Source organism: Pleurodeles waltl, chromosome 7, assembly GCF_031143425.1.
Source record: "Pleurodeles waltl isolate 20211129_DDA chromosome 7, aPleWal1.hap1.20221129, whole genome shotgun sequence".
NCBI lineage: Eukaryota > Metazoa > Chordata > Amphibia > Caudata > Salamandridae > Pleurodeles > Pleurodeles waltl.
The window spans coordinates 1,318,465,619-1,318,480,112 of NC_090446.1; the positions used below are offsets into that span (position 1 = coordinate 1,318,465,619).

The 14,494-nt window shown below is 43.7% G+C and overlaps 1 protein-coding gene across 7 annotated transcripts in view; it reads left to right on the plus strand.

Annotated features, from left to right (window-relative positions):
- LOC138246241 (sulfotransferase 2B1-like) overlaps positions 1-14,494 on the plus strand; it is a 610,220-nt gene that overhangs the window by 399,031 nt on the left and 196,695 nt on the right. For 5 of the 7 annotated variants that reach the window (XM_069200649.1, XM_069200648.1, XM_069200652.1 and 2 more), the window contains one exon: positions 5,843-5,985. In XM_069200649.1, coding sequence (XP_069056750.1) covers positions 5,850-5,985 — 136 coding nt within the window. In that variant the 5' untranslated portion in view covers positions 5,843-5,849. Of the gene's footprint in view, positions 1-3,634; positions 3,709-5,842; positions 5,986-14,494 lie in introns of all 7 variants that reach the window. The other 2 variants (XM_069200651.1, XM_069200647.1) reach the window with 2 other exon arrangements.

Sequence of the window (14,494 nt, forward strand, 5' to 3'; positions counted from 1 at the left end):
TATGCAATTAGTCAAATTCAATTGCTTATATTAGTGATTTGCTTTGCTATAACCGAGTGTATTATAATCCAGATTTTGCGTAGATTGCGTTTCTTCTGTCGCTATGGACAGCTAGTAATGTTCATATACATATATCATTTGATTTTGAGACTTACTTATATTGTGCTAGCTTTGTTAATATAGGGAAATAAACTCATTAACTTTTAATGACCTGGTGTGGTTATTCATGACTGAAAGGTCATGGTGAGTCTAATTACTGATTTTCTGTTCTACTAAACTGTTGATTGATTATTAATTGATTATTGGTTATTGATTATAAATGGTTATTGATGATTGATTTGAGTGATCCGACTATTCTTGGATGAGGAGAACCCAACTCGGTTAAAAGGTTCACCAACCTCCGGCGTGTCCAAGTATAAGTAATTTATAAAGACTGGACACGCTATCATCATTGAGCATTCTGGTTGTCCTTTTTTAACCTTTTTCTGGTCGCAGCAAACCTGGACAGGCCAAGTCTAGCTGCTGCTGCAGAGTAGCATTAGATAAGATCACCTCCCTAAGAGCACTGTTTTTTGGTGCAGTAGATGAGCATGGGCCAGCTCAAATGGGTGGTGTACACTTGTCAAATGCTGAACAGCTAAACAAATGTAAAAACTGCCCACTGTCCCAAGCAACCATTACAACAGTGCACCTCTATTGCAATGCATGAACACTTGACCATCCGTGTACTTCAATGGATGTACTGTCCAGGCAGACTATTGCCATTAATATCCAGTAGGTCGATAGTGAGAATAAACATTCCATCTGGGCTGATCTAAACTGTTGGACTTTTTTCATTATGCAGGGTCATCTCCAATCTTTTTGTCTCCTGCCTCCTATTTTTTTCTGACTTGTTTTTGTTGGCTTTTGAACTCTGAACACTTTACCACTGCTAACCAGTACTAAAGTGCATATGCTCTCTGTGTAAATTGTATTGTTGATTGGTTTTCCATGATAGGCATCTTTAATTTACTAGTAAGTCCCCAGTACAGTGCACTGGAGGTGCCCAGGGCCTTTAAATCAAATGCTACTAGTGGGCTTGCAGCACTGGTAGTGCCACCCACTTTAGTAGCCATGTAAACATGGCTCAGACCTGCCACAGCAGTGTCTGTGTGTGCGGTTTTAAACTGCCAATTCGACTTGGCAAGTGAACCCACTTGCCAGGCCTTAACCTTCACTTTTCTTATATGTAAGACACCCTTAAGGTGGGCAGGGTGCAGTGTATGCTTAAGGTAGGACATATACTAATGCACTTTATATGTCCTGACCGTGAAATACTGCCAAATTCGGTTTTCACTGTTGCAAGATCTATCTCCCTGATAGGTTAACATGGGGGCTGCCTTTAAAAATGATTAAAGCATAGATTCCCTTTGGGAGCAGATAGACATGTGGAGTTTGAGGTCTCTGAACTCACAATTTCAAAATACATCTTTTAGTAAAGTTGGTTTTGAGATTGTGTGTTTGAGAATGCCGCTTTTAGAAAGTAGGCATTTTCTTACTTTAACCATTCTGTGACTCTTCCTGTTTGTGAATTCCCTGCCTGGGTCAGTTTGACGGTTGGGCTGTTTGCACCTCTCTCTAGACAGTGACACAACGGGAGCTGGGGTGTAGCCTGCATATCCTGATGAGCCATCTGTGCTAGGGGGGAGGTGAGGAGTGGTCCCTTACACCTGAAAGGGCTGTGCCTGCCCTCACACAATGCACTCTCCTATCCCCTGGTGTGTGTCTGGGGCCTGGCCTGGGCAAGGCAGGATCTCACAAATAAGAGATACTTTCCTTTGAAGTAGGCCTACTTCAAAGGCAGAAATGGGTATCGGAAGAGCATCCAAACCCCTGTAAATTAGATTACTTCTGAAATCAAGAGGAACCTCTACCAAGGAGAGAAGCTGGGGGAGGAGTACTGCCCCTTTGCCTGGGAGTGTGCTTTGCTGGGTTGGCCTGCAGTAGCTGCCTCTACCTGAGAGAGGACATAGACTGACTTTTGTGTGACTTTCCACTAGTGAAGAATCTCCAAGGTCTTGAAACTGAGCTTGCCTCCTGTTGTTGAAGTCTCAGGGACGGCAAAGACTTCTCTCTGCCAGCACTTGGGCTCTCTGCTGAGAGTTCTGCCTGCCAAGTGGTGCCCTAACCTGTCTCTGAGTCCTTGAAAGGTGTAGCTGGTGGAAAAGGACAGAAATGCATGCAAAGACTGCAGTGCGGGGAAACCTTCGACGCACCACCCGCTTTGCGGTTGAAAAACCACGTGGCACCGGCCTTGCGGCTAAAATTGACACTCCACCTGCATTATGGCTGGGAGATTGACAAAACGTGGCTGGGGTAATGATGCACAACACCCGCAGCAGCTGCTGTTAATGACGCAAGCTCCACGCAGTGCAGTGTCTTGACACCGTGCGACTGGATTTCGACGCAGCATCGCTGGGTGTGGAAAATCAACGCAAAGGCTGTCTGGACCCAAGTTGCCTGTCTGGATCGACACATCACTCTCTTGCGGAGAGGAATAACGACACACACCGACCCGACCGGAGGAGGAGCGACACACTGTCTTGTTTGCGAGTGAGAAATCGACGCATCGCTGGCCTTTTCCGACGCACACTCACCCGTGCGGTGTTATTTTGATGCAACCCAGGTACTTTTTCACACTAACAGTGTTCTCACTGTTTTCTAAAGGATTTAAGACTCTTGTTCTTTAAAAAATCATAACTTGACTTGTGTATGTTGGATTTTTGTCGTTTTGGTCTTGTTTTGTTTAGATAAATATTACCTATTTTTTTAAACTTGTGTTGTGTCATTTTGTAGTGTTTTCACTGAGTTAGTGTGTGTGTTGGTAGAAATACTTTACACATTGCTTCTAAAGTTAAGCCTGCCTGCTCGTGCCAAGCTACCAACGGGGTGAGCGGGGGTTAACTGAGGGTGATTCTCCTTACCCTGACTAGAGGGATGGTCCTTGCTTGGACAGGGGGTAACCTAACTGTCAACCAAAGTCCCCATTTCTAACACTGACACTTTATTTACGCAATGGATGAAGGACTCTGACCCAAGCAAAGCAATATTTTATGGGGGCTGACCAAAAAAGCCATGATCTGTGTATGTTTTTTTCATGTTGATGACATGAGCTAAGGCAGTGATTCTTAATCTTTTGACTTCTGTGGACCCTCCACTTAATCTTTACAGGGACGCTCAGTGAGCCATTATTGGAATTGGGGGACCTTACTAATCATTAGTAGAAATCAGAGACCCTGGCCTAAGTATTTTTTAAAACAAAAAACAAAACACAAAATAAATAGAAACATGCATTGATCAAACAAATACACAAACGGTGAAATATTATATTTTATTCACAAATAAATAAAAATAAATAAAAGATTTAATGAGAAGCTTTTCTAAATTCAACTGCCCCCATTCATCCTCCATACTATATTCTTCTTGTTGCATTTGCACTACTCCCATGATTTAATCTGAAAATATTAATTTAATTTTTAGCCTGCAGTTTCAACTTCCTTTACGTTTACAGACGTTTTAACATTTTCAATTTTACGTTATGCTTCTTTATTTATATACACTTAGTTAATCTATTAATTTTGTTTAATTTTCTAAGCAGTCGCGGACCCCCTGAGGGAGCCTTATGAACCCCACCAGGGGTCCCCACACCACAGGTTAGGAACAACTGAGGTAAGGCAACCCCTATGTCTCTCTAATCATTTCTAAAAATGAGGCTTCTGTTACCACTGCCAGTGCTGTGCACTTTCACCTGTGCATCAAAATCCATTGATTTCTTATGGTTTCAGTATTAGCTTTTATGACCTGTTGTAAGTATTGTGGGATTTTAACCACGCCCACCTCATGTCCATCACTTTAATTCGTTCGTGGGCTTGCGTTTAAAAAATAGCTTGATGTCATTGGTAAATGCATTATGTTTGTCCCGCCTTGGGGCGGATTGGTTACCACCTTGGACACCGACCCTGTTACAGGGATATTTGCATGATTGCAGATATACTTAAGTGTGAGCAAACTACTTTTTTCTTTTGTCTGCTGTCCGTGGCTGCCATGGTGCTCACAGCGTGAACTCGATCGGCGGTATCATTTTTACATTATATGCACTCTGATCTGCTTAGTACACGTTCTTTGCAGCAGGCATATTAACCCTGTGAGCTACCTTATGATGACTCCAAGCTTTCACTAGACAAAAGTATGTTCTCTCTCCAGAAAGAGCATAAATCACCAGAGGTATTTTGACAATTTTATATTACAGGTACTTTGGAATTTTCCTAGTACATGTTCTTTGCAGCAGGCACATTAACCCTCTGCACTACCTTAAAATGAATCCAAGCGCCAACTAGACAAAAGGACGTTCTCTCTCCAGAAAGAACATAAATCGCCAGGGTTATTTTGACATTTTTACATTATTTACATTTTGTGATTTGCCTAACACACACACTTTGCAGCAGGCACATTAACCTCTGCGCTACCTTATAATGAGTCCAAACTTCTATAGACAAAATTAAGTTCATTCTCCGGAAAGAATATTAATCACCAGAGTTATTTTGTCATTTTTACATTATACGCGCTCTGATCTAGTAAGTAATGTTTTTTGCAGGAGGCATATTAACCCTGATCGTTACTTTATGATGGCTCCAAGCTTCCAGTAGACAATAGTACCTTCTCTCTCCAGAAAGAACATACATCACCAGAGTTATGTTTACATTTTTACATTATATGCACTTTGTGATTTGCCTAGCACACATTCTTTGCAGAAGGCACATTAACCCTCTGCAGTACTTTGAGTCCAAGCTTCCACTAGACAAAAGGATGTTCTCTCTCCAGAAAGAACATTAATCGCCAGAGTTATTTTGATGTTTTTACATTACATGCACTCTGATCTGCTTAGTACACGTTCTTTGCAGCACACATATTCATTCTGGGACTTGTAGTTTTATTTTTATAATTTGATACAAGCTGGAAACCAGCCCTTGGAGTAGTGTTCAGAGAGTTGTCCAGCTCCCTAGTTCGATGCATGATTTGCTCATTTAGTTTGTTTCTGCTTTGCATCATGAGACTTGTAGTTTTATTTTTTTATATTGCGATACAAGCTGTGAATACAAAGCAGAAACCTGACTAGATGAACTACACATGTTTGAGTCTGTGAAACTTGACATGTGTGCGTGTATTTATAAAACTAACCTTGAGGATAGCTTGCATTTGATTATGCTGTACAATGGTCAATATTTTATAACTAATATTTCAGTTCAAGACTGACGAAGGCTCATTAATATCATGCAAGGTGGCTCTCCTCAAGTGTGTTAAAAGTCAATGGCATTTTCTTCGACTCCCAAGACAGCAGTAAAGGGACAGTGATCCAGTAAGCATGCGTTCTTGGAGTACAATTATTTATTCATTGCCCCGCGGGCAATGTTGCCTATACAAACTGGCAAGTAAATATGTTTTGCACCTGGGAGTAGTTTGTGTTTTAAGGGCAGTGTTTAAATAAATATTCCAGTAGACCTACTAGCCCTTTAGTTATATGCAGGGCCACTGGAATTATGTGGCAGAAAGGACCAAAATATGTGTCAGGGTTGACCAATTAATGTGGCAAAAAAAGTCCAGTTATGCATTTACAATGGCATGAGTTTCAACTCAAAAAATGTGAGACCTATTGCATAGCAAATGCTTGTTAGTTATTATTCTGTGCTTTGTGAAAAAGCATGCCATATATTTCCTATAGGAATGAATTTTGACAATGTGGTAGATAATAATACATTGAGTCCAACATAATTTTTCTTCTGTATTGTATTTGCTCTTTCTGTAGTTGCATCATGTCTGATGAATATATTTCCTACAAAGGCGTCTTGATTCATCACTTAGTAAGCAACTCAACTTATCTCAGCTTTGTAGAAAATGAGTTCCAGGTATTGGATGATGACGTCTTCAATATAACATACCCCAAGACCGGTAAGTCGAAAGTGGGATTATATCCTTTTTAACTGCCTTTTTTACTCACATGACTTCTCACTCAAACCAGTGTTGTAGGGGCAAATGAGATGCAAAATTGATAAAACCAGGAGGTGCTGGTGAACAGCATTGGCCACTGAAATGAATGTAGGTAAACTAGAGCAGTAAAGGGTTGCTGGAAAAATTAATAAAAAGTTTATTTTTAGAGTAATTCATATTTTCTATTATCAATGCTCCTTTTCCTGTTGTAAACTTAATGATTTAATCGAAAACGTTGTTTGAAATTGTCTTTGTTTGCTAATTAGAATCACGATTCAGGATGTGTGGAATTTGGTCTTTGCATCGCAAAACAATAACTTTCTTTTTATAGCTGTTATTATTCTGCCTCGGAAAGAGAAAGAGTGCTTTTTGTGTAAGCGCTGTGGGACTGGGTACTGCCTCAGCCCTGCAAGCGCATAACCATGGAGGAGATCATATTGGCCACTGCTGCTGTGATCTTGAGGAGCATAAAGAGCCCTGTGCAAGCCACCCCTTCCTGAGATTCATGAGGCAACTATGGTAGCCTGCCCATGTGCAAAGGAGCCTGCTGCCTCTTCAGCCAGGAGATGGAGTGGATTGAAATGTGGTGCCAGCAGCTGTCAGAGGGCATCACATTGCTGTAGGGACTGATAATAGTGTCCTGGCACGGGTAACCATTGCTAAATCTATCTGGAGTATGTATGGTGGCTTTGTTATCTTGTCCACATTGAGACAAGCCAACTCACTGCCTGTCCCAGCAGGTGACGCACTGTAAATTGAGTTGTGGAGCCACAAGGCAAGTTTTTTTAATGACGGAATAACAAGCTTTCCCAGATAAGGATTATAACTGTAGGTAACAGCAGAAAAGCGTTTGGGTAGTAGAAAGTGGCTGGAGGAGAAGAGAGAAGGAGAGAAGAGCCACAGGTACTAATAATTCAAGGTCGTAGAGAAAGGTATCCCTATTATACACAACCATCCCTCTCATGCCGCATGGAAGTTGGGTGACCCATGTCACCCTGAGTTACAGAGGGCACTGATTAGAATGTCCCTTTGGCCAGCAATAGGAGACAAAGACACAACAGAGAGCTTAAGAATAGTATCTGGAAGAGGATATGTGGGGATTTCAAACATAGATTCCCCAACTATTTCAGACAGGGTGTTGTAAACAAGCATGTTTAATAATCAATAAACTGGCACCATTTTATAGGGCCGTTGTTACCTTATTCTTTCTGGACCTTTTACATTTTCAGTTTGTGCTGGTGGCCACCACTCTATGCTGAGCTTCAGTTCGTAAGATGCATAGGGGTCGGTGGAGGAACGAAGATTCTATGAAAGAATCATCTGTAAACTTTCACTACCTCTGCTTGACATATGGTCATTTTTATGACGTTATGGCTCTAGATAACAGGGATTCTGGAACACTCCTCAATTAAAACATGCTAAAACCTCACAGCATGCATTTTTCCCCTGGACATGACTCATTGGCAAACACCCAACTAGCAGTTTTGCCTTTGAGATAAATCCAGGGTATATACTGTGCAAACTATGCACAAGGGACATAAATGTGAAATGCCGATTGCTGGATACAGTGTGACTTTACAGCACCCATGTGTAGGATTTAACCCCCATGGCAGAAAGGCTGACAAGCAGCACTGATGGCACAATTGTTGTGGTAACGTGACAGACTTAAACAATTTTTGAGATTCTTAAGCCTTCTCTACCATTCAATAAAAGACCTGCAATTCATGCCTTCCTTTCCACAGGGCCCAGGCACATAATGTTTAGACGCAAAACATACACGTTGTTGAGAACGTGCATGTATTTATTTATTTAAGATACACAACATATACCGGACAAGTTTAGTTTCCTGGTGCAGTAAGGCGAGATTAATAAGGATAGGAAGATAGAGTGTTACAATAGATTAAGAGGGTGACAGAAGTGAAGGAGGTGAAAAAACTGAGGTTTACATCATAACAGCTAAGGTAGCTGCTCAGCAAGAAACGCAATCTTGAAGGAATATGACTGCAAATAGAGTGAGGAAGCCATAAGCATCCTGAGCAATGTTATTAATTAACTGTGTTTTCAACTTGGATGTGAAGATTTTGAGGAATGAGGCATATTTGCAAGACAGGAGGGAGAAAGCTTCTTCGTTCGGTTCCCAATGTGGAACGTTCTTAAGTTCCGGGTCTTTTACTTCTCTATTTTGTGGAGAAAATAAATTGTCACAGTCTTCTGTCACCTATGTAATGTCAGTGTTAACAGGCTATGAAATATTTGGGGGAGCTAAGTGTGGAGCTTTTCAAATAATGGAAATGTAATTTAACTTGCTTTGTTGAGTAATGAAAAGTTTTAGTTTGGTTAAATGTCATTTTTTTCATGTCAGGCGTGGTTCTTATTACATTTATCAGGATATTGAGTGCAGCCAGAATCTTCGGCGTCAGGAGTTTCAGCGAAGTGACGGCGAAGATGAATGAGTAGAGTAATCTAGATAGTGCCAGGGCTTCTGTGCTAAGGATCCCTTGTGCTAAGCCTAGCATGGATTTGATATTGTACATGCTGTAAGAAGAAAATATGCCTTTCTGGTGATTTCTTGGACATGGAGGAAAATGAGAGGCCATAGTAAATTATGTTCCCCAAATTATTTTTAAAAGCATGAGAAGTTGTCAGATCTGATGGCCGATTCAAAGAAAGGTCCGAGGGATCTTTGAAAACTAAATTGTATTAGTTCAGCTTTATCTTTGTTTAGCTATAGGAATTGCTTTATTGATCTTGTGTTTAGTGGCCAACTCGCTGAGGAATTCAATTATAGTTTAGTGGCCAGTAGCTGATGGTTTTCTCCAGTTTTAAGCAAGGGCCGATGTAGGTGGGTTTTAAACTGTTTTTGTGAAGGCCAACTAGATTCTGGGTGTCTTTGGCATTCATTTGGAAACTAAGACAAAAAAGTGAATGTTACTTCAGTTAGAGACCGTCCGTGCGTGTTCAATTAGTATTGGTGAAAGAGACGAGACCTTTGGGACTCATGTTATATTAGGCGATTTTGGAAGTGAGCTGTTTTAGTTTGACGCATTGTCTTCTCCTTGTTAGGAAGGATCGTATCCAAGTGTGGGCTTTTAATGAATGCCAAAATTGGGGTCAATGAATGCTAGTAGCGTTTCACAATAATCTATGTAAAAGGCTGCAGAAAGGTACAACAATGTATCTCCAGTAATGGTTAATTGATAAATGACTATAAATTACTTACTGCAGTTACTGTGGTAGCTTTCCATTGACGAAACTGTCTTTTGAATATATGTTGGTCTAGGCAGACTGTACAAAATACATTTGTGCCACATTTTACTACCCCTCCCAATTCTAATTCTTTGGAGAGAGAGATTAGGTATGTAGTAACAATACCTCAGAGATTATTTTTTGTAAGTGTTGCCCATCTCTGCTTCAAGGACCCGAGAGTCAACATGCTAGTTAAACACGTTACAAGCCTTTTGCCGTGCATGTAGTTAGCCTTCCTCTGAACACAGGTGTAAGAAACTTGGTTACTGGTGGGATGGGGATGTGGGGTGGTGAAACCCTACTTAAGCAGCAACCACAGTTCTTGTCATGGTGAGTGTTGGACCTGGCCCTTTTACAGGGTCATAACCCAGACATTTTGCTTTTTGCCTCCTTTTTTTTCTGACCTTTGTTGGCTGACGTTTTGACTCTGAGCACTTTCTCACTGCTAACCAGTGCTAAAGTGCATGTGCTCTCTTACAAATTTGGTATGATTGGATTATACCTGATTGGCATATTTAATTTACCTACAAGTCCCTTGTAAAGTGGTATCCCTATACCCAGGGCCTGTAAATTAAATGCTACTAGTGGGCCTGCAGCGCTGCTTGCGCCACCCACTGAAGTAGCCTGGTCAAACCTATCTAAGGCCTGCTAGCGCAGAGCCTGTGTGCGCAGTTTCCTGCCACAGGGACCTGGCAACTAAATTTACTTGCCAGGCCCAGAACTCCCCTTTTACTACATGTAAGTCACCCCTAAGGTACGCCCTATCTAGCCCTCTGGGCAGGGTGCCATGTATGTAGAAGGAAGGACATGTGCCATGTTGCGTGGCCTGTCCTGGTAGTGACAAACAGCCTAACTTGGTGTCTCACTGCTGTGAGTGCTGCCTCCTCATAGGATTGCATTGGAAATGCCCTGCCTTAGGTGTAAGGTGTATTGTCTGATTTATGAGGGGTAGCGTAGGCATGTTTGGTATGGTTGTGATAGTGGTAAGAAATGCTGCTTACTGGTGTAGGTGTATTTTTTATTACTATCACAGAAATGCCACTTCTAGAAAGTGCGCATTTATCTGTGCTTATGACTTTGGTGTTTTGCAGCTGGTCTCCAATCAACGTCTGGGCAGACTGACAGTTGGGGCTTTGTGCATACTTCTCAGACAGCCTGAACACAGGGAGGGTGGAGGTGACACAGAGGTGCATCTACATATTGTAAAGTCTTCCTGGGCTGAGAGAAGGGAGAGGCGGGGCACACCTGCATTTGTAAAGACTGTGCCCTGGCCTCACTCAATAGGGTTGTTAACCCCCCCACTGATGTTTGGAGCCTGTACTGAAAGGAGAGAGGGGGCACTCCCAGAACCAGTTGTAACTGGCTGTAACCTCCTCTCCCTACCATTGTAAAACACTGTAAGCACTGACTATAAGTACAGGGGAATTTTCCCCACAATTTGAACATTCTTGGAACTTGAAACTGGACACAGAACGCTGATGAATGTACTCACCAGGAAACCACCTTGGACTGCTGCTGTTGTGCTGACCTGTGACCTGCCTGGTCACTAGGAGGAACTGCCACCATCTGCACCCCTTGTGCTGGCCTGTAGCTGGGCCCACCAGCCCTGTGCTCCTTCTTGTTTTGGTTGCTCCCAGCGGCAGGGTGCTGTGGCCCCTCACGCCTGCCAACCCTTCTACAAACTTTGCCCACAGCGTTTTCCAAAGGGCGCTCTTTTTGTAGCTAAAGAAAAATCACCACCACAGCCCAGGCTGCAGATTTGACCTAGCGCTGTGTAAAGCGCTTTATTTGGAGCCCAAAATCACTGCTGCAGCCCAGGCTGCAGATTTGGTCCTAGCGCTGTATAAAGCGCTTTATTTGGAGCCTGGATCACCGCTGCAGCCGCGTTTGTTAATTAACTCGGAGCGCAGAGATCGCGCTCCTCTCAGTGCCCCCGGGGCACCCCAACAAAGGAACCGGAGCCAGCGTGCTCATCTCGGTGCCCCCGAGGCACCTCCCGCTTCTGGGAGCGCCCCCGGGCACCAGCCGCCTTCAATCGACAGGAAGCCTCCTGGCGGCTCGGGAGCAGCTTCCCTCACTCGTGCACCACAACAGGTGCGGGCGAGTGTTTCCCTCGGGCCCCTGGAGGGGTCCGAGCTTTCTTTCCTTGTTGAGGCAGGACTCGGGGAAGGCGCGGGGAGCGCCCCCCTTCCCCGGTCGCTTCGTAAGGAGCGGGACACTCCTGTTATTGGGCATCTTTGGTCTTAGCTGAAATCGGGAAGGGCGACCTCGACGGAGGTCCCTTCCCGCCTCTGCTCCAGAATTGTTTGTTGGGCCGCGCCCGGCCCCCACCCCACGGACAGGGTGTGAGGAGGCCGAGGCCGGCCCCCACCCAGAACGGAGGCCCCCGGAGAGGCCCGTTCACGGTAGAGAGGTTGCAGACCACCCCTCTCCGCCACAGACACCGCATGGCCTCCATGTTGCGCACAGGAGCGCCGGGGGCCGCCGTGCTCATCTTTAGGCACTGGAAGTGCCTCATCAGCCAGAAAACAGGTACGCTTTAGGGAATTTAGGCTCTAGGAGCCTAGTACAGACTTTTGGTTGTTTAGATTTCCTACCTGTTTACTGTTCCTACATATTTGTGCTAGTGTTCCTTTTTATGGGCATGTCTAGCTGATAGGTATTTGTATGGCTTGTGAAATATTCTCTAATGTTCCTTTTATGGGTATTTAGGAATTGTTCATGTATCTTTTACTATAATTCCTGACTATTGCTTATGTTGCAGAATCCTGAGTACTTACGTGTTCTAATGTGACAACTGCATATCCCTGCAGAGTATTAGTAACTTGTGTAACATTCTGACAACTGCTAAGCTAGCAGGGTATTATTCACGTGTAATGTTGGTCTAATTATGTTTTGTGCAATATAGATTATTATTACATAGCTCAGCGTTGTGTTTACTTTGTGGTGTACATTTTGCGTCACGTGTGTTGTGTGTGTTGTGCAAACGCTTTACACATTGCCTCCAGGCTAAGCCTGACTGCTCGTGCCAAGCTACCAAGGGGGTGAGCAGGGGTTATCTTGGACGTGTAACTCCCTAGCCCTGACTAGAGTGGGTAAGTTCTGCCTGGCTGAGGTGCATACCCTAGCCAACCAGAAACCCCATTTCTAACAGTGAGGCACAAGCCAACCCTAAATTAACCTGTGCTCAACCCACTGGTAGCTTAGCACAGAGCAGTCAGGCTTAACATAGAGGCAACGTGGAAAGTATTTGTGCAAAACTTCAACACACCGTAGTACAGTGAAAAACACCACACAAAAAGGGTCTCACACCAAGTTAGAAACATAGAGGTAGTTTTAATAAATGCAACAAGACCAAAACAAATACAATTCAATTAGTAGAACTGAAGATATGCAGCTTTAAAGGTTTTAGTAAAATTAATGTGGGTGGATGGAACTCACAGAGTTCTACTTCATGGAACTTCATGGAGTTACATTAAAAATCCACCTACCCCTAAACTGTGAGGTTCTCAATGGCAGTAGCCCTGCCATTTTCCACTTGTAGCAGCGGGTTGGGGACACGCAGACGTGCTAGCTGTAGGCACAGAGCTGCTCGACGCTTCAGATCATGCTGGTTGCACACAGAGCTCTCACCATCTGGTCCAGCCTTAGCAGCTCCTCGAAAGCGGCAGTAGTCAGGATATTATTGGGTATGGCCACCCAATGAGGGAGGCATAAGAGCCCTCGATGTACACCCTTTGTGCCATGAAGAATTCAGAGTTGTTGATAGGTAAGTGGTCCATTATAAAAGGCCTCTCAATTGTGGGGGCCCCCTGATGGGAGTGAACTGCTCATGGATGTCTTTGGATAGCATCTGGGGCAGAAAGTAAAACCCAGCTCCCAGCCCTGCAGACAACACCATGGGCAGCAACAGGAACCACCAGGGTTGTCTGGCGATTTGTGTGCCCAGCAGGTTGAAGCCCCTGGAGAGGGACCTCTAGGCAGTCTGCGTGGAAGGTGGGCATGGTGGGGCAAAGAGTTTAACACCCAGGAGATGACCTCAGCGCTGAGCATGAGAATGATGTGAGCAGCAGAAGAGTGCACACAGAAAAAATAGGGAAAAAACAACAAAAACTTGAAAAACACGAAATATGACAAAATAATAGGACTCCGATTCAAAAATCTGATCTGGAAACCTCACTTCAGTAGCCACTAGTCAGGTTAATATGCACTATGCAGAGCAACAGAACAGAAGCAGCTTACTGTGGAAACAGGAAGATAAATAGGCAAATCTTCCTGGTGGTGACATAAATTAAACATATCGACCAACCTTAATATACCACGCAGAAATTGAAGGCAAAATAGTGACCGACTACTGGAGTGCCTCTATAGGAAAAGTGGGCACTACTGCACTGCTTTTCACAGCCAAAACAGCACCTAAAAGCTGGCCAAGAGCGCCTTTCAACCAATTACCCTGAAAAGAGACATGTTGTAATACCAGCTTTTCTACTCCAAGCAGACAGAGGGTTTCAGCAATAACATTTCTATGATCTTTAGTAGACATTTAAGTTAAATGACTATTAGGACTGCGAAATAGTAACATTTATCAAACTGCTTTTTCAATTTGGTTCAGCAGGATTAGAGAAACCTTAGGCAGCATCTCCAACATTTAATATGTTCTAACCCAAACTGTTTTTTGGGGAATTTTCTAACATTCAGCTCAATGAGTATTTGAGAGTAATGCTTCACAGCATCCTTAGGTAAACATTGCTCAGCTTCTCCTCTGGGTAAGCTGATCTCCCTTGACAAGGTTCTGCCTGGTTCTTGTGGATTGGCTGTTGACAATTACAGTGTGTGGGGGCCTTGTGACCTGAACCTCTTCCACCCAAGCGTGCAGTCGTCAGAGCTGTTAATTCACCATGAGCTAAGGTACAGGGTGTAATGGCATCAGGCCTCTGGAGAGAGTGTTGCACTGCTGCTGTCATCGACATGTGCTTCGCAGCTGCCCCAGCTGTTTGCTTCCATACTCGGGAACTTAATGAAAGGCAGCAGATGTATTCAGGTAAAGTGGACTGGTAGAACTAATGATCATTTTCTGGTGCTCTAAGTCACCATGTAGCAACGGGTAGGCAGTAAACTTTGCCAGGCAGTGGTGGGCAGAGATTTTGCTGAACTCTGCACTCCAAGCACAGCGCAGAGTGCCAAAACACCATGAACTCCACTGGAGGCACAGAGTTTACTGCCC